A 20,191-nucleotide genomic window follows, 5' to 3' on the forward strand; every position below is an offset into this window, starting at 1 on the left:
CAAAAATATAAATAAATAAATAACAAAAATTAGCAATGAAACCTCAGTTATATTACATCACAGAAAAAATGGACTTAACAGGTTTTTATAGAACTTTCCACTAAACAGATAGGAAAAGTATGTTCTTTAAAACTGACCACATTATAGGCCACAAAGAACACCTTATATAGACAAAAAAAAAAAAACCTGAAATAATTCCCTGCCTTCCTAGCAGACTACAATGGAATAAAACTAGAAATCAATAGCAAAATAAGTCAGAAAGATACACAAATACTTGCAGACTAAACGGAAATCAGGGTAAATTTTGAAAAGTTCCTAGAATCAAATAAGAATAAGAGCACAATGCACCAGGTTCTCTGGAATACAAGGAGAGTTCTAAGGGGACCATCCATAGTTGTGGTCACATTAAAAACAAAATCAGAAAGATCTCAAATAAATAACTTAACGATACAAAGTGATATGACCCACTGAGGAAAGAAGACAGTCAAAATGTGACTTCAGGCAAGGCATATCTTCTATTTAGGAATCCCCTTGATGAACATGGTATAAATACAAAGGGATAATTTTATAAAGGACTAAAAGAAATGTCACTAACAGATAGATAGGAAGCACCCTAAACTTAAAAGTAAGATAGCAAACTGTTCCTAAAGGTAACACAAAACCATGTCAAAACTATCACAAAATCTATGAGTATAAAGCTACTACTAAAGCAAATGAATTCCAGTCAACTATAGAAAAACAATACACTCTACCATAAATATAGTTAGGATCACAGAATGAAAAGACTCACAGAAAAAGGCAGAAATAGTATTTGAAAAAATACTGAAAAAATGTTTCTAAATCTGCCCCATCCTTCTTTGGTTATTATGTATTTTATATATTTGAATTAAACTATATATAGGATTGTTTTTATTCCCTCAAATATGCATTCCTAAAGTCATTAAAATTCCTAGAAAGCACTGACTTTAAAGAACACTTAATCAAGTATAAGTATTAACTAGTCTTGCATTCATAGAAATTTAATCTTTCCTTAACATTTTTACTACATTAAAACAAATCCTATGACTGTTCATAATATATAAATCTTATACTTTTTCATTATTGCATATGAAAGTCAAACTTAAGAACTATCACTATAAATGATATAAGTACAGATTATAAAGCACTAGCCTCTTATTAACTCCAAAATGTATTTTAGCTGAAATGTGATTTTCCATCTTCATCATGTATTTCAGAAAACTTACCATATCCACTGAAGTGGCTTATGAGATATGTCTGTGTGCAGCCAGCAACTTCAGTAAGTTGTTGTTACACTTATGGATGTTGAAATACAACATACCACAAAGTGGTAATCTAAACAACAGACACTTTTCACAGATTTAGAGGACAGACAGTCAAGACCAAGGTGTCATCAATTTAATTCTCTTGAATCCTAACTTTCTGGCTTGCTAGATAGCTGTCTTCTCACTACATACTTGTGACCTTCCTTGATGGGTGGAAAGAAAATAAAAGTGATACAGGTAATTTCTTAATCTAAAGGCACTAATTTCATCATGAGTTTCTTGCCTTTCTGATTCTAACCTAGACCTAACGAACTCTCAAAGGGCCCACTTCCAAATAGCATTACACTGCCACCTAGCCTTTAAACTATGAATTTGGGAGGTGGAACATGTATAAATATTTAGCCTCTAAGTGCAACCTAATTTGGAAACGAGGACTTTAATTAAAGTGACATTCTTGAGAAAAAATTATCCTGGTTAGAGAAGATTAAAAAAAACAACAACAACAAACAGAAAAGGGCAAAATGGGAGGAAAGAACACCATGGGAAGACAGAGAAGTAGAGACTGCAGTGTGTTCTAACCCGAAAGCCATGAGAACCCAAGAGACACGGAACACATATTCTTTTATAGCTCCAGAAGAAACTACCTCTCACACAAAACCTTTTCTAGGAAATTAACATTCTGTTCTTTTATGACTCCAACAATTTTGTTGTAGTTTCGTATAACCTATCTAAAAGAGTAACTTCCTCTCCAAACATATATTTAATTCAACACTGTCTCCTTTAATTTCCTTTAATCTCCTTAAATGTCTCATTAATATTTAATCATTAGTATTTTATTTTTAAAAGCACTATAAATATTACCTTGCTTATATATTACAAAATATTAACCTGGTTATAGGCCCAAATGTATTTTTCCAACTCGGTCATAAGGCACAATCTTTACAAGTAGAAACTAAATGCTGAATATCTTTGTTAGTCTTTTTATCTAATATGGGCCTACATACAGTGCATTACCTAATAAATTCTCATTTGAAAAAATAAAATATCTACAATTTCTTCTTATATGTTAAATTATCCTTCACAAATGGGCTAAAAGTCTAGTGTGATTACTTCAAGATCTCTTTAGTGCTTCCTCTAAAATCCAACTACAATCTTATCCCCAGATTATCATTCCCTAATGTTATAAAAACTGTGAAGAGACATAAAACCTATGCTTAGAAATAATATTCAAAACATGGTAAGAATCACAAAAGAAGGCTATCAAAAGCTAGTAAAGTAACATTAAGAATTGTCTTAGTACAGATGTGATCATAAATAAGTTTGTTATATTGTTTGTATTATATGTTAATATTTCCTTAAAATTAGGTTGTATAATAATTTTTATAACCTTAAAAATGAACATTATAAAAAGATGTAGGTGAAAAACATACCTGAGTTCGTAAAATTTCACTTTTTGACAACTGCATATCTCCAGTCAATTCTTTCACTACAATGCCCAGTGGCTCTAGACGTTTGCTGAAGTAATTTGTCATTTCCGCTGCCAAGGCTTTCATTGGAGCAACATACACAATCTGTACCAAACAAACACTAGCTTGATGAATGAGCAAAAATTACAACACCATTTATTTCATAGTAGCCAATGCAAGTCACAATTTATTGTGAAATATGATTCTAGCTACTTCCTGTGAAAAACGTTAATAATGATATATGGAAAGTACTTATCTTTGCTGGGTTAAGCACATGGTTATTTAAATAAATAAAATACTGTCCTTTAAACAAAAGGACAATGGAATTTGTTTACACTGCCTCATTACTTAGAAAGTAGCTAAAAATATTTTCATGTGTTTTCCCAAGGGTAATGGGATTTAAAAGCAGAAATAGTACTGCCTTTATAGTAAAGAAGTCAATCAAGCAACATTCTTTATATGAATTCTACTATAATAAATATCTTTAAGAATTCACAAGTTTTGTTGAACTGAAGGCTTATTTTATCTTCTATAACTCAAAGGAAAAAAATAAAACAACTATTGTCTGATTTGTAATCTCCCACCTTAAACTCATTCTTTTTAATAACACCTTGTTGAAAGTGTTGTCGGATTTCATGTAAAACTGTAAGCATCGCAATGTTGGTCTTCCCAGCTCCAGTAGGGGCACAAATCAGCATGTTCTCATTGGTGTTATAAGCAGTCTCAAACACTATGGACTGGATTCTATTGAGTCTCTTCATTCCTTTAAAAGCCAACTGTCCGATCTAAAATAAGGGAGGAACATGACTTGTTATAAATAAAATATAAATGACTCATAAAATACTGAATATAAACACTAAATCTCTATAGTTAACAACATGATGACAAGCATGCATGACATCTACCTCAAAAGACTTTGTTCAGTTTCTCAGTGCACCCTGCATTTAAGAAAGCACCATAACTATAGCTAGGTTCTAATTCAGAAATTACAACACTCTAAATATGAAAATATGATTCTAAACTTAGGATACTAAATATTTGACTAAATAACTTCCCCAAACAGAAAATGATGTAATGTGTAAATATGAAATAAAAACACATCCTTCAAAGTTCAAAGAATTTCCAAGTTGTATCATGACAGTCTAGTCTAAACTGAAGGTAAAAACAGGTGCTGGCATATACATGTAATCCTCACACTGCAGAGGGTGAGGCAGGAGAGTCAAAGCCAGTGAGTGTACAGTGAAATCCTTCCTCAAGAAAGTTTTAGAAAACAAAACAAGAAGCCACCTGAAACAGAAATCAATAGGAAATTCTATTTCATTATTTGAAAAGGTTTGCAATATTTTAATATTTTATGAATTAAAAACAAACTTTAGAAGGCAACATAAATTATTTGAACAGTCAGATCAGACTTCATATACTTTATACGACAACATGTAAAGTTATAAGGACTTTAATACGATTTTTTCATTTAACCTTCAAAATAACTCCATGGTGCACTATTATTACAACTCTTTAGTTAAAAATCAAAAACAAAAAGTGGAGATTTTAAAAGTGACAGAGGACACATAGGTGGTGTGCTAGTAACTCAGGGAATAAACTGGAGAGAGCTGGATGACAAGACCCAGAAGAGATGAGAGATGGCAGCTTCAATACCAAAGTCCAAGAGGGGATGCACACAGCAGCAGTTCAGAGTCAGTCCAGAAGATCAGTTTGCGTGGCTCACAACACCTGTGACTCCACCACCTCTTCTGGTGCTCAATCTCTCTGTCTCTGTCTCTCATTAAAAATGATAGAAATAAATCTTTAAAAAATGAAGATCAGAAAATGGGGCAGAGAGAGTGCTCCTGCATGTCTCCCCGCCCACCCCCAGTTCCACAGCAACAAATTTCTGTATGTATTCCTCTCTCCCCCATTTTTCTGATCTTTAATTTTAAAAAGAGTTGGAAGTGGTAGCATACACTTGCAACTTCAGTACTGGGAGGCAGAGACAGGTATGTCCATGGGCCTTAATGGTCTGTCTACTTGGTGAGCTCCAGGTCAGTAAAGGACCCTGACTCAAAACAAAATTTAAAAAAATAGTAGTGTCTGAAATATGGTAGCCAAGGGTACTCCAGCCTTCACATGCACATACAGGCATACATACTCACACAGATACTAGCACATGCACATACAAACACCCTGTCCAAAGAAAGGAAAATATATTGTTCAAAGTTTTTCTCAATGTTTTAACTATACAGTGTCCACAGTATGTATGACCCTTCAAGATATACCAATGCTTTGGAAACATACATCTTTCAAGACAGAAGACAGTACAAAGATCAGACTCGGCATCTGTCAGGTCTCACTTTCTCAGCATTTTTTCATGCCTTTACACTGCCCCAAAACCTTTCCCAACCCTTGGAATCTCTTCATTGCCATTCAAGTTCAAGCTCACAAGTGAACTCCAATTTCCTCTGGTTCCCTAAGTAATCAGGGTGTTTCTATATTTATAATCCGCCATATTTCAAAAAATTTAAGGAAACCCTACTTCTTCAGCAGCCAAACATTCAACAAACCTTCATCACATATATATATTATCATTATTATCTCTAACCATAAATACTGAAACAACATTTTTATACGTATATCTGGCCCACTGGATTGAATCCAAGGATTCTGTTTTATTACTCTTTATATTGTTGAAGGTTGCTGGGGTCCCACTGTCTCTGATCCCGGGGGCAGGGGGTGAATAGACGCAGAACCAACGGCACAGGCTCTGGTAGATTATAAGCAATCTCGTTTATTAAACAAAGGACTAAGGTATTTATGTGTGTAGTTTTTGGTGGGCTCTGCTTCCAGTTGCTGTGGTGTTTCCTGGTTGGCTCTGAGTCTTATGTCAGCAGTTGTCATCTTGGGGGTCTGGTTTCAGGCTCCTCTGGGTCAGGATACTACTGCGCATGTCAGAGCTCTCTGCTTTTGGCCTTACCTGTCTCAGTTGAGTAAGATATAGAATGCATACATAACATCCACCCCCCCCCCCAAAAAAAAGCAAAATGAACCTATAACATGAAGCAGTCTGGAAATAAAATGTTATACAACCTTCAATAAGAAACATAGGGCTGGGGTGATGATGGCTCAATAGTTAGGGGCAGCACTGGCTGCTCTTCCAGAGGACCTAGCTCAAGCCCCAAGCACCCTCATGGCAGCTAACAACCATCTAAGTTCCAAGGGATTCATCATCATCTCCCTGCCTTCATGGGCACTGCACACATGCTAAATAAGCATACATGAAGATAAAACATCCATACATACATGTAAAATAGAGAAGTAAGTCTTAAAAAAAAAACCAGAAACTTATTTTTTTTTCTTAAAGGTTATAGAATAAACTAAAACACCAGAAAAATGTACCTATAGTCCAATTACCCATTTGGAGATTTGTTAGCATTCTACTTAATTCAACAGTTAGTACCAATGAATGACTAAGATATAAATATGATCCCACCAAGAACTTCTGATTAGTATACTGCGTTTTGTAACAACAGTGAAGGAGTGTCAAATGTTTGTTTCTGGTTAAATGGAAGAAAAAAGAACGTTAAAACTACATTGTGCTATTTTAGTCTTAAAAACAGGAGCTATGTGCTGAGGGATCTGACAGGAGACATCCACTATGACTGGCATTTGAGGGAGAAAAACAAAGTATCAGAGAAATGGGTGGTAGAATTCTGGTATGAAACACTCTGTACAAGAGAAGGGCAGGAAGACTGTGAGTTCAAGGCCAGGCAGGGATGCAAACCAGACCCTATCTCAAACAAACAATTCCTGGAACCAGTGACAGCAACTGTGTGATAATATAGGAGGAAGGGGTGGCCAAGAAAATGTTAACAGAAGTACACACGTCCAGACCATAGAGAGGGCATCTCTCTGTCTCTCCTACTCTCCCTTTCTGTCCATCTCTCTCTCTGTGTTTCTCTCTCTCTCTCTCCGTGTTTCTCTCTCTCTCTCTCTCTCTCTCTCTCCCTCCCTCCATCCTTTCTTTTCCATCTCCGTCCTCATCCATCCATCCATCCATCCATCCATCCATCCATCCATCCATCAAATGAATACCTGTGATAAGCTAAGGACTATTTCTGCAGAGCCAACACAATTTAAACAGGAAAGAAGTATATTACAATCTTATTAGAAATTCCTTGGGAAAACATTTAAAACTTAATAATTAGTTGTAATTTCCCTTCTTAGAAAAGAGTTAAATTTAAGACAATTTTAAATTGGGAGAAAAACCCAAAATAATTAAAGGAAACTAGACTCATCTACAAACCTCTAAAGAATGTTTGCAGAAAGATTAAGAAGCTATCACAGGAAATTGAAATGTAAAAAAAATTAAATAGTTCACACATGCTTATACTGTTGATAAACTATTACAGGCACGGGATTCAGTTATCTTATCTCACATATGAATTATTATAAAACCTGCTGATTAAAATAACAATATATGACTCAATCTTGCCATTCAACTAATATCTCTGTATTCATTTTAAAATCAGGTCAAAGGTATCTTCATACTGTTGCATATATATGGACTGATATCACAGAATATGCCAAATAGAAACTGGAAGTTTAAAAACAATTTCCCAAAAATGTATAAAGTACCTCACACAGTCCACACTCTGCACTACAATAGCTAAGCGTTTACTTTTTAAATTTGAATTAAGAAACATATATGAAAAACACTCACATATAAACTTGTTAGTAAAAACAAAAGAAATATGCTCAAACAACTGTTCGATAGTATTAAAAAGAAGCAATAGAGGGCTTAGCATACTTGAAAGTGCTTGTAAGCCACTGGAAAAAAAGTTAAAGTTCATTATCAATAGTCTCTCCTACTCTCCCTCTGTGTTTGTCTGTGTTTCTCTCTCTCTCTCTGTTTGTCTCACTCTGTGTTTCTCTCTCTCCCTCCCTCTCTCTCCCTCCCTCCCTCCCTCCCTCCCTCCCTCCCTCTCTCTCTCTCTCTCTCTCTCTCTCCCCCCCTAACCCCCTTGTTCCCTCTCTTACTGACTCCCTATCTCCATGAGTGTTGGGAATCAGGATCTTCTGCACACTAGATGAGTGATCTACCACTGAGCTGCATTCACTGGTGCTTAGTTTGTGGAAACATGTCTTTCTATATAGCTCAGGCTGGCCTTAACTGTAGGACACCACATTCAATTAGTATACAGGTTTTGGCTTTTTTTATTTTTTCTGGTTTGCTCTTTTTAAAACAAGGGCTCATAGCCCTTACTTTGATCCTGCATTCATTTATTCAGTAAATATTTATTGAATATATCAAAACATCACAAACTGGCCAAATAGTTAAAACTGTCAAAAAATTCTCTGTTCTCATATAATTTACAGTCTACTATGGGATGGAAAATGTTCTGTAATAAAAACTAAATTATTTCAAATGTTCACTCAAATGAAATTGAATTGGCAGTGCAATTAAGAGGAATAGGATGGAAACATTATTTTACCTTTTCTAATTTGAAAATAAAGTGACAGAAAACTGGCCATGAAAACATTTCTAAGCACACACAACCTAGAAGCAAGATCTAGCTCTAGGTCACTGCATCAGAACACAGTTGACAAGTAGACTTGTAGAGAGGTCAGAGGTGGCTACGTGGTCAGATGCAGCTGAGAAAGGGAAATAAGATTCTTATTCCTTTATAGGAATAATAGGTTAAAATGAAGAACTTGCATGTATGTTTCTCATTACAGTGGAAATTCCTGTAGGATTTTAAGCAAAAGCATGGCATTATATAACTCACATTTTTAAAGCACTATCTGGGCCCCAGGAGGAAGAACACGGGAGAAGGCAACAACTATGGAAACAGAACAGGTAAGGGGTAAGGCTGGCTTGTATGGGGTGAAAGCAGGAGATATGAGAGAGGTTACTGAGATCGACTCAACAGGTTTGTTGACTCGAATGTAGATGGTAAACAGAAATCACATACGGCTTTCTTACTGAGTAAATGGAAGACAGTATATGACACGTAAGGATGACAAAAGGTTGAGCAAAACAAATGCTGTAAGTACCTACTATGCCCCATCCCCTAAAAATAAAATAAAATAAAAATATAAACTGGTTAAGCAATACATCAAAAACGTTTTTCATCATCACATGGGACTTTCTCAAAACTGTGTCACATTTGAGGCCAAAAAGCAGCACCTAAAAAACAACTTGTAATAGTTTCTTCTATCGCCTCATAACAGAATAAAACCCAAAATCAATAGGAGAAGCTACACAAACATAAGGAGAATGACTGACATAATTTTGGAAAACTAGGTCCTTGAAAAAATAACAGGGAAAATTTAACTATTCCTAGAATCAAATGAAATCTGTGCAACAGAACACCACCACTGAACTTCAAAGATAGAGAGACAAAACAAAAATCAATAGAAGGAAAAAAATAATGAAGTTCAGAACTAAAATAAATGAAAGAGGAAATAAAACAATACAAAGAATCAATAAAACAATGAGTGGTTTCTTTGAAAAGATTAAAAAAAAAGCACTATTCCTAAACCCAGTTGCTTTTTTTTTTCTTTTTCTTTTTTTTTTTTTTTTTGCTTAAAAGAAAGAACAAAGACCCAAATTACTAAAAGCAGAAGTGGAAGGGGGCATTGAAACAGATGCCTCAGAAACCCACATGGTCCTTAGAGAGTGTTCAAGACGTAAACTTTATACTTGCTCTTGAAAAATGACTGAATTCTGTTTTTAACACCTTTCTCTTAATTGAGAAATAAAAGATTGTAGGGCCACTGTCAATTTTTCTTTACTAAAAAACCAAGTGTCATGTGATGATAATTAATTTTAACTAGATGATCTGGGCACAAGAAATTAATTCCTGGGAACAAAAGTCCTAGGAGAATAATCCAGTATTATATCTTTAGAGGAATGGAGACTGTAAGACTTTATAAAAATCAAGTTAGCTATTTTTTAATTAAATTATAATAAATTTTATTATATACAAAGGAAGTCTTAAGAAACCCCAGTGGAAACAAATAGAAATTGTAACACAATTTAGATCATAGCACTTTTAGATTACTTAACTTACAACATTTAAATACTAACAGAAAATAATCAATATGTCTAAATATGTAAATGTCTAAAAATTAACTCATATTGAAAACAGTCTGTATAAGAGACACAGAAACAAAAAAGAGCTAAAAAAAAAAAGTCCAATAAATCAACACATAGACTTTGCAAGTATCTCCTACCCACTGATAATAAGATGGAAATTAGAAAGATAGCCTTGAAGGAAACAGCATTCAAAAAAAAAAAACAAAGAAGCAAGAAACATTTCACAAACGGGATTCTGTGTCCTAGTTTGCTTTCTGTGGCTGTGAGAAAACACTGAACAAAACAAACTTGGGAAGGAAAGAGTTGATATGGCTACAGGTTACTGTCCATCATCAGGACAGCTAAGGCAGGAACTCAAGGCAGGAAGCTAGAGATAGAAACTGAGTAGGGACCACTGAAGAATCAGTGACATCACCCCCAGTAGGCTGGGCCCTCGAGCATCAATCACTAATTAAGAAAATGCCCCACAGATTTGCCTATAGGCCAGTCTTATGCAGGCAATTTCTTAATTGATATCCTGTTCCTAGATGACTATGATTTGAGATTATCTTTTTCATATGGGGAAAAGATAGCAATCTTATCCTTGAGAGGTATGGTTTCAGTTCAGGCTGAATGCTGAGGAAATCTGAAGAATTATCAAGTTCTCAAGGGGAGATTTTAGTAGGTAAGTAAAACCATTCATAAGAATCTCCACTGACGCTGGGCAGTGGCAGCACGCCTTTAATCCCAGCACTAAAAAGGCAAAGGCAGGTGGATCTCTGTGAGTTCGAGGCCAGCCTGGGCTACAGAGTGAGTTCCAGGACAGGCACAAAGCTACACAGAGAAACCCTGTCTCCAAAAAAAAAGTAAAATTAAATTAATAAAATAATATTTAAAAATAAAATAAGAAAAAATCCACTGATAAACTTCCCAGAATTTTCCTCAGCACAATTTTAAATTAAAATATAATTACATCATTTTATCCTTCCCTTTCCTTACTCTGAAACCCCTTCCATGTGACACCCCCCCATCCCTGCACACACACCAGCTTGCTCAAAATCATGGCTTCTATTTCTTTAGTTCTTATTGTTAACAAACACACACATACACACACACACACACACACACACACACACACCTCTAAACATATACACAGGGCGTGATCAGAATGTTTACTGTCATAGTATGCATACATATGAATTCAGGGCTGAATACAAGTACTGGGTAAACAATTGGGGGCTCGGCTCTGGAAAGACTACTTCTCTTGTTCTCAGCATTGCTGAGTGTCTACAGTTCCTTGTCTACAGGTGGGGCCCTATGAGATTTCCCCCTTCCATGTTAGCAAGCATTTCACCAGCACACTCTTAATTATGCCCAATGTTAACTCTGAAATGCCTTCATGGACCTGTGCCAACATGTGAAATTCAGAGTACACCAACAGTTTAATCTTAGTTATAACTCTGATTTGGCTTCCTTGTCCTTGAACAGAACCACCACAAGTGATGATAATTTTACGGAACTATTCAATATAGTTAGTTGAATTACTTGATGCTAGAGCAATACGTCAACCAAAGGAGATCAAGGGGATACAAATTAGAAATAAAGAAGCCAAATTATCTTTTTTTGCAGATGATATGACCGTATATAAGTGACCCTATATTTTCCACCAAGAAAACTCTTCAGCTGTTAAACACTTCTAGCAAAGTAGCTGGAAACAAAATTAATTCACAAAAATCAGTAGCCCTCCTATATAAAAATGACTAATGGGCTGGGAAAGAAATCAAGGAAACAACACCTTTCATAATAGCCTCAAAAAATATCCTAGAGTAAATCTGACTGAGCAAGTGATTAAAAAAATAAAAAGTTCTATGATTAAAAAAACTTCAAGACATTAAAAAAAGAATCTTAGGAAGATATCAGAAGATGGAAAGACCTTTCATGTTCACGAATCAGTAGGATTTATACAGTAAAAATGGCCATCCTACTAAAAGCAATGTACAGATGCAACACAATCACCAAAATAATTCCAACACAATTCTTCCCAGGTCTTGAAAAGAGAGTTTGAAGCTTCATATGAAACACAAATAAGCCAGAATAGCTAATATAATCCTGAAAAAAAAAGGACTGAGAGGTATCACTAAACCCAATTTTAAATTGTACTAAAAAGCTATAGGAATAAAAACAGCATAATATTGGCACAGAAGCAGACACACTGATCAAATAAGTGCAACTAAAGACCCTGAAATCCACATACCTATGGAAAACTGACAGCAATATTTTACCCCCCTGCCCCTTTCTGCTTCCTGACCAGCCTGCCCTTTTCTCCATCATGCCACTGGACATCTTGTGTTCTTCCTCATCTCAGAACCAGAAAGAATAAAGGAAATGATCATGAACTAAAAACACGAACCAAACTAAGCCATTCCTCCTGAAAAGTCATGTATCTTACTTTTTATCCCATAGTAATGGAAAACTGAGTAACACATAGTTCATTCTGAAACTGTACAGCCACTTTGGAAATCAAAATGGCAGTTTCTCAGAAAATTGGGACTCGATCTATCTCAAGACCTAGCAATACCACTCGTGGGCACATACCCAAAGGATGCTCAATCATACCACAAGGACACCTGCTCAATTATGTTCATAGCAACTTTATTTGTAATAGCCAGAACCTGGAAACAACCCAGGTTGTTTCCAAAGAATGGATAAAGAAAATGTGGTACATTTACACAATGGAGTATTACTTAGCTGCTCAAAACAATAACATCGGGAAATTTGAAGGCAAATGGATAGAACTAGAAATAATCATCCTGAGTGAGGTAACTCAGACCCAGAAAGACAAACATGGTATGTACTCACACATAAGTGGATATTAACTATAAATTAATGGACAATCGTGTTATTTATCAACCAATCAGAGCAACACATATTTATAGCATACAGAAAGATATCCTGTGGTGGTATTTTACTTCTACTGAAATGTGATTTTAATTGTATGTTAATAAATAAAGTTGCCTGGGGGTCAGAGCTATTAGAGCCATAGCAAGTGCGTGGCGGCGGTGGTGCACGCCTTTAAGGACCTGGAGGGCGGTACATTTAGGCAGTGACGAGGCAGTCACATGTTTGGGTTTACAACCAATGAGAAGGCAGAACAGCTAGACTATGCAAAGACATACGCACAGGAAGTAGCCCCTTTTCGGAGAGCTCTCTTGGCTGAAGAGGATTGCTGAATCAGGAAGGGTGAGGCTCTTAGCTCTGACCTCTTGGCTTTCTTCTCTGAATCGGCTCTGTGTTTCTTATTTAATAAGACCGTTGGTTACATCTACAATATCCCACAGCAACAATTGACACAGAAAGAGTATACAAGTATGTGTAGGTGTGTGTTTGTTTATGATATAATTCCATTTAAAAAGATACAAATATGTATATATTGAAAGAATTTTGGCTATTCTGTGAGTATATTTTGTCACTTTATGCTGTTCTTTTGATTTGCCTGTATTTGATGTTTCTGAATATCTATACACTATTTATACAACAAAAAACAGCACTTACAGTTTCATTAATATTTAAAAAGAATTCATCAAAATTTTTATTTCTATTTTGTTCATTTAATTAAATACAATTACATCATTTCCTCCCTCCAACTCCTCTCATGTCCCCACCCCACTCAATCCCTCTCAGATTTATGTCCTCTTTTTGTTCAATTATACATACACACACATACATCTTTAAGATTTTTATGTCTATATGACTGCCTACATGTATGTATGTGAAGCACATGTGTGCTTAGTACCCACAGAGGCCAAAGGGGCATTAGATCCTCCAGAACTGGAGTTATAGGCAGTTGTGAACAACCATGTGGGTGCTGCGAACCTACCCTGTGACCTCTCCAAGAACAGCAAGTGTTCTCTTAACCAAAAGCTATCACTCAAAACCCAATCATCTATATCTAGACAATGTAAAAGATTAAATAATATGTACACATTAAGTGATACTTTACTTTGAAATATAGCAAATACTGATACAAGTATATTATTCAGAAACCTTCTAGAAGTTTAAACTTACTCAAAACTCAAGTTATAGGAAAATAAAAGAACTTAGAATTTGTTCGCCCAGCAAGAAAAGTGCTTTATTATGTCATTTGATCACTCCTTTGAAATATTTAAGTAAGATCATATAAGTTAATTTAAAAAAAAATCAGCTGAAGGGCTGAGAAGATGGCTAAGACAGTAAATGCTTGCTGAAGAAGCATGAGTTTGCATACCCAGTAACTACATTTAAAATAAAAGGCACAGCAGCACAAGGCTCTTGTCTTGTGGGTAAGTAAGGAAAACCAGATCCCAGGAGTTCACTTTACAGCCATACTTGTTGAACTGATGAGCTCCAGCTTCAGTGAAATCTCATAAAATAATGTATACAATGATAGAAAAAGACACATAATGTGAACTTCTGGCTTCTAGTCACATGCAAACATGCAAGCACTTGTACTTGTACCAAATGTACAGATACACACACACACACACACACACATACTGCTGTGGGATGGTCTTTCTGTATGTTGTAAGTATGTGTTGCTATGACTGGTTAATAAAAATCTTGCTTTGCCCTATGGTGAGTCAGGTTATAGGCAGGGAGGAAATCCAAGAAAGAGAGAGAGGAAGAAGAAAGGCAGAGGAGCAACAAGCCAGCAGATTGGTAATGCCACAGCCACGTGGCAATACATAGATTAATAGCAATGGGTTAATTTAAGATGAAAGAGTTAGCTAGCAAGAATTCTTAGCATAGGCCAAGTTTGTAATTAATATTAAGCCTCTGAATGATTATTTTATAAGCAGTTGTGGCACTGAGGGTGAGAGAGATTTGTCTGGACCAGGGGGTTAAGTGGGACCAGAGAACTTTCAGCTACAACACACAAAAATTTAGCTGAGGCAGCCCCAGTTGCAGGCCAGCAGGCAAGACTCCTGCAGACAGGCCTGTCAACCACCACCCCCATTGGACCCTGTAATCCAAAAGCCCCCCTCCATTCCCAAACCCAGCCATCCCCCAAGACCTCAGCTCCTCCTGAAAACACAGAGTCTGCCAGCTCCAATTGGACCAAGAGGTGAGTGACTGTTCTCCAAGCTGGTCACCCCAGCCTCTAGGCCCTAAGTCCAATGGCACAACCCATGCCCCCACCCTGACCCGTTGCAGCCCTAGTAGCAGGCCAGCAGGCAAGACTCCTATGGACAGGCCTGCCCACCACCATCCCCACATCAAATCCTGTAATCTACGAGCCACATTCCTTACCCCAAACCCACCCATCCCCCAAGAACACAGCTACTCCCTGAGACACAGACACCACTTGCACCAACTGGAAGAGACAGGTGGATACCAGTGCAAGAATACATTCAACAACATAAAGAGCAATGTGGCACTACCAGAACCTAGCAGTACTACCACAGCAAGACCCGAACATCCCAACATAGAAAAAGCACAAGAAAACGACCTTAAAATGACTTTATGAAGATGATGGAGGCCCTTCAAGAGGAAATGAAAATTCCCTTATATAAATCAAGGAAAAGACAAACAAAAAATTGGAAGAAATCAATAAATCCCTTTAAAAAAGCCAAGAAAACCAAGAAAAAGCAACCAAGCAGGCAAAGGGAACAGTTCAAGACTTGCACACTGAAACAGAAGACATAAACTGAGGTACTGCTGGAAATGGAAAATCTGAGTAAATAATACAGAGATCCACAGCCAAGCACCAGGACAAGCTTCAGGACTCCAGTCGAGAAAAGGGATTCTAGGAGCAAGAAGCATCAAGATTATGATGAGAAACCTACAGAGTCAATCAACAAAGTCTTAGATGAAAACTTTCTCAACCTAGAGAAGGAAATGCCTATAAAGATACAAGAAACTTAAAAAATGGACCCAAAAATAAAAGTCCCTTCACCACATAATAATAAAACCACTAAACATACAAAATAAAGAAAGAATATTAAGAGCTGCAAAGGAAAAAGGCCAAGGAACATATAAAGGCAGACTCATCAAAATAACACCCTGATTCTCAACGGTACTCAGAAAAAAAGGAAGTCCTAGACAGATGTTATACAGACACTAAGAGACCAAGGGATGCCAGCCTAGACTACTATACCCAGCAAAACTTTTAATTAGCATAGACGGAGTAAACAAGATAATCCATGACAACACCAGATTTCAACAATACCTATCCACAATCCAGCCCAACAGAAAGCACTAGAAAGAAAAATCCAACCTAAGATTCTTAGATGCACCCGCGAAAACACAGGCAATAGATAATCTCAGACCAACAAATCACAAAGAAGGGAAACACACACACAATACCACCAAAGAATAACAGGAATTAACAATCACTGGTCATTAATATACTTTAATATCAATGGACTCAATTCACCTATAAAAAGATACAGACTAACAGAATGGATACAAAAACAGGATCCATTCTTCTGCTGCATATAAGAAATACACCTCAGCTTCAGAGACAAACAGTAACTCACAGAAAAGGGTTGGAAAAAGACTTTCCAATCAAATGGACTTAAGAAGCAAGCTATGGTATAGCTATCCTAATATCTAACAAAAAAGACTTCAAATAAAAATTAATCAAAAGAGCTTGAGAAGGATATTAATATACATCACAGGAAAAATCCATCAAGACAAAGTCTCACTTCTGAACATTTATACCCCAAATACAAGGGCAACCACATATGTAAAAGAAACATTACTAAAGCTTAAATCACACATTAAACCCTATACACTAATAGTGGGAGACTTCAACACCCCACTCTTACCAATGGACAGGTTTGCCAGATGGAAACTTAAGGGTGAAATAAGGGAACTAACAGATATTATGACTCAAGTGGACTTATTAATACACATCTATAGAACATTCTACCTAAACACAAAAAAGAATATACCTTCTTCTCAGCACCCCACAGAACCTTCTCTAAGTTGACCACACACTTGCTCACAAAGCAAATCTCAACATATTAAAAAAAAAAAAATTGAATAACCCCTTATATTTTACTGGACCACCATGGCTAAAAGTTAGAACTCAACAACACAAATTACAGAAAGCCTACAAACTCATGGAAACTGAACAATGCTCAACTGAATCACCAATGGGTCAAGGAAGAAATAAGAAAGAAATTAAAGATTTCCTAGAATTCAATGAAAATGAATGTACAACATACCCAAACTTATGGAACACTATGAAAGCAGAACTAAGAGAAAGGTTCATAGCACTAATTGCCTACATAAAGAAATTGAAGAAATCTCACTCTAGTGACTTATCAGCACACCTGAAAGCTCTAGAACAAGAAGAAGCAAACTCACCTAGGAGGAATAGACGCCAGGAAATAATCAAATTGAGGGCTTAAATCAATAAAATAGAAACAAAGAGAACGATACAAAGAATCAATGAAACAAAGAGTTGGTTCTTTGAGAAAAAACAACAAGATAGATAAACCCTTATCCAAACTAACCAAAAAGCAGAGAGAGAATAACCAAATTAACAAAATCAGAAACAAAAAGGACAATGAGGAAATCCAGAGAATCTTCAGGTCATACTTCAAAAACCTGTACTTCACAAAACTGTAAAATCTAAAAGAAATAAACAATTTTTTGGATAGGTACCACATAACCAAATTAAGTCAAGACCAGGTAAATGATTTAAATAGACCTATAACCCTAAAGGAAATAGAAGCAGTAATTAAAAGTCTCCCAACTGAAAAAAAGTCCAGGGCCATATGGTTTCAGCGCGAAATTCTACCAGAAATTCAACAAAGAGTTAATACCAATACTCATCAAATTGTTCTACTCAATAGAAACAAGAGGAACATTGCCAAACTCTTTTTATGAGGCTACAGTTAGCCTGATACCCTAACCACACGAAGACAAAGCAAAGCAGGAGAATTACAGACCAATCTCCCTCATGAACATGGATGCAAAAATATTCAATACTGGAAAACTGAATCCAAGAACACATCAAGAAAATCATCCACCATGATCAAGTAGGCTTCATTCCAGAGATGCATACAAAAATCTTTCAATGTAATCCATCATATAAACAAACTGAAAGGAAAAACAAAAACAAACAAACAAACAAAAAAACCACATGATCATCTCATTAGATGCTGAAAAAGCCTTCGACAAAAATCCAATACCCCTTCATAATAAAGTTCTTGGAGTGATCAGGAATACAAGAAACATACGTAAAATATAATAAAGACAATTTACAGCAAGCCGACAGCCAACATCAAATTAAATGGAGAGAAACTCAAAGTGATTCCACTAAAATCAGGAGTAAGACAAGGCTGTCCACTCTCTCCATACCTATTCAATACAGTACTAAAAGTTCTAGCTAGAGCAATAAGACAACAAAAGGAGATCAAGGGAATACAAATTGGAAAGGAAGGGCTATTTGCAGATGATGTGATACTATACACAAGTGACCTCAAAAATTCTACCAGGGAACTCCTAAAATTGATAAACAACTTCAGTAATATAACGGGATATAAGATTAAGTCCAAAAAACTCAGTAGCCCTCTTATATACAAATGATCTCCTACAACTGATCAACACCTTCAGTAACATGACAGGATACAAGATTTACTAAAAAAAAATCAGAAGCCCTCCTATATACAAATTATAAATGGGATGGGAAAGAAATCAGAGAACCATCATCCTTTATAATAGCAACAAATAATAGAAAATATCTTGGGGTAACTCTAACCAAGCAAGTGAAAGACCTCTGTGACAAGAACTTGAAGTCCTTGAAGAAAAGAAACTGAAGAAAAAAGAAAATGGAAAGATCTCCCATTCTCACAGAAAGGTAGAGCCAACATAATAAAAACGGTAATCTTACCAAAAGCAATCTACAGATTCAATGCAATCCCCATCAAAATCCCAACACAATTCTTCACAGAGCTGGAAAGAATAATACTCAACTTCATATGGAAAAATAGAAAACCCAAGATAACTAAAATAATCCTTTACAATAAAGCAACTTCTGGAAGCATCACCATCCCTGACTTCAAGCTCTACCACAGAGCTATAGTAATAAAAACAGCTTAGTATTGGCATAAAAACCGACATGTGGACCAATGGATTGAATTGAAGACTCTCACATTAATCCACACACCTATGACATTTGTTTTTTGACAAAGAAGCCAAACTATAAAATGGAAAAGAGATAACATTTTCAACAAATGGTGCTGGCATAACTGGATGTCAACATGTGGAAGATTGCAAATAGATCCTTATCAATCACCATGCACAAAACACAAGTCCAAGTGGATCTATGATCTCAACATAAATCCAGCTATCTTAAACTGATAGAACAGAAAGTAGGAAGTAGCCTTGAACACACTGGCACAGGAGACCACCTCCTAAATATAACACCAGTAGCACAGATTCTGAGAGCAACAGTTAATAAATGGGACCTCCTGAAACTGAGAAGCTTCTGTAAGGCAAATGTCACAGTAAATAAGACTCAGAAAGACAAACATGATATGTACTCATTCATAAGTGGACAGGTGATGTAAAGCAAAGCATAACCAGACTGCAACCCACAGCTCCAGAGAAGCTAGGAATCAATCGAGGATGACCCCAAGAGGGACACAAGGATCACCTTGGGAAATAGATGAGATCTCCATGAGTAAACTAGGCACAAGGGGGGGGATGGGGGATGAGAACACAAGGAAATGAGCTGGGGTAGGGATGGAGGGGAGAGCAGTGAAAGAGATATCTTAATAGAAGGTGACATTATGGGATTAGGGAGAAACCTGGTACTATAGAAATTCCCAGGAATCTACAGGGACGACCCCAGATCAGACTTCTAGCAATACTGGAGAGGGTGCCTGAACTGGCTTATTACCCCAGTAATCAGATGGGTGAATCCCGTAATTGTCATCATAGAGCCTTCACCCAGTAACTGATGGAAGCAGATACAGAGGTCCACAGCCAAGCACCAGGCCGAGCTCCAAAAGTTCAATTGAAGAGAGGGAAGAGGGTTTCTATGAGCAAAGGGGTTCAAGATCATGATCTATAGAGACAACTGAACCAAGCTTGTAGGAACTCACGAACTTTAGAACAGCAGCTGTGTAACTAAGCCCTCTGCATAAGGGAGATAGTTGTGTAGCTTGGTCTGTTGAAGGGCCCCTGGCAGTGGGATCAGGATCCATCCCTGATGAATGACCTCGCTTTTTGGGGCCCATCCCCTATGATGAGATGCCTTGCTCAGCCTTGATGCAGAGGGGAGGGGCTTGGTCCTGCCTCAACTGAATGTACCAGGCTTTGCTGACTCCCAATGGAGCCCTTATCTTTTTGGTGGAGGCGATGGGGGAAGTGGGTCT

General features: G+C 36.6%; 1 protein-coding gene across 5 annotated transcripts in view; it reads right to left on the reverse strand.

Annotated features, from left to right (window-relative positions):
• The window catches only part of Ascc3 (activating signal cointegrator 1 complex subunit 3), a 337,712-nt gene that overhangs the window by 228,898 nt on the left and 88,623 nt on the right, over positions 1-20,191 (reverse strand). For all 5 annotated transcript variants that reach the window (XM_052751374.1, XM_052751375.1, XM_052751376.1 and 2 more), the window contains 2 exons: positions 3,334-3,534; positions 2,714-2,854 (listed from right to left, as the gene is read on the reverse strand). In XM_052751374.1, the coding sequence (XP_052607334.1) occupies positions 2,714-2,854; positions 3,334-3,534 (342 nt within the window). The remainder of the gene's footprint in view (positions 1-2,713; positions 2,855-3,333; positions 3,535-20,191) is intronic.

The sequence above is a fragment of the Peromyscus californicus genome, unplaced genomic scaffold (assembly GCF_007827085.1).
Source record: "Peromyscus californicus insignis strain IS unplaced genomic scaffold, ASM782708v3 Scaffold_22__1_contigs__length_63687245, whole genome shotgun sequence".
In the NCBI taxonomy this organism is placed as follows: domain Eukaryota; kingdom Metazoa; phylum Chordata; class Mammalia; order Rodentia; family Cricetidae; genus Peromyscus; species Peromyscus californicus.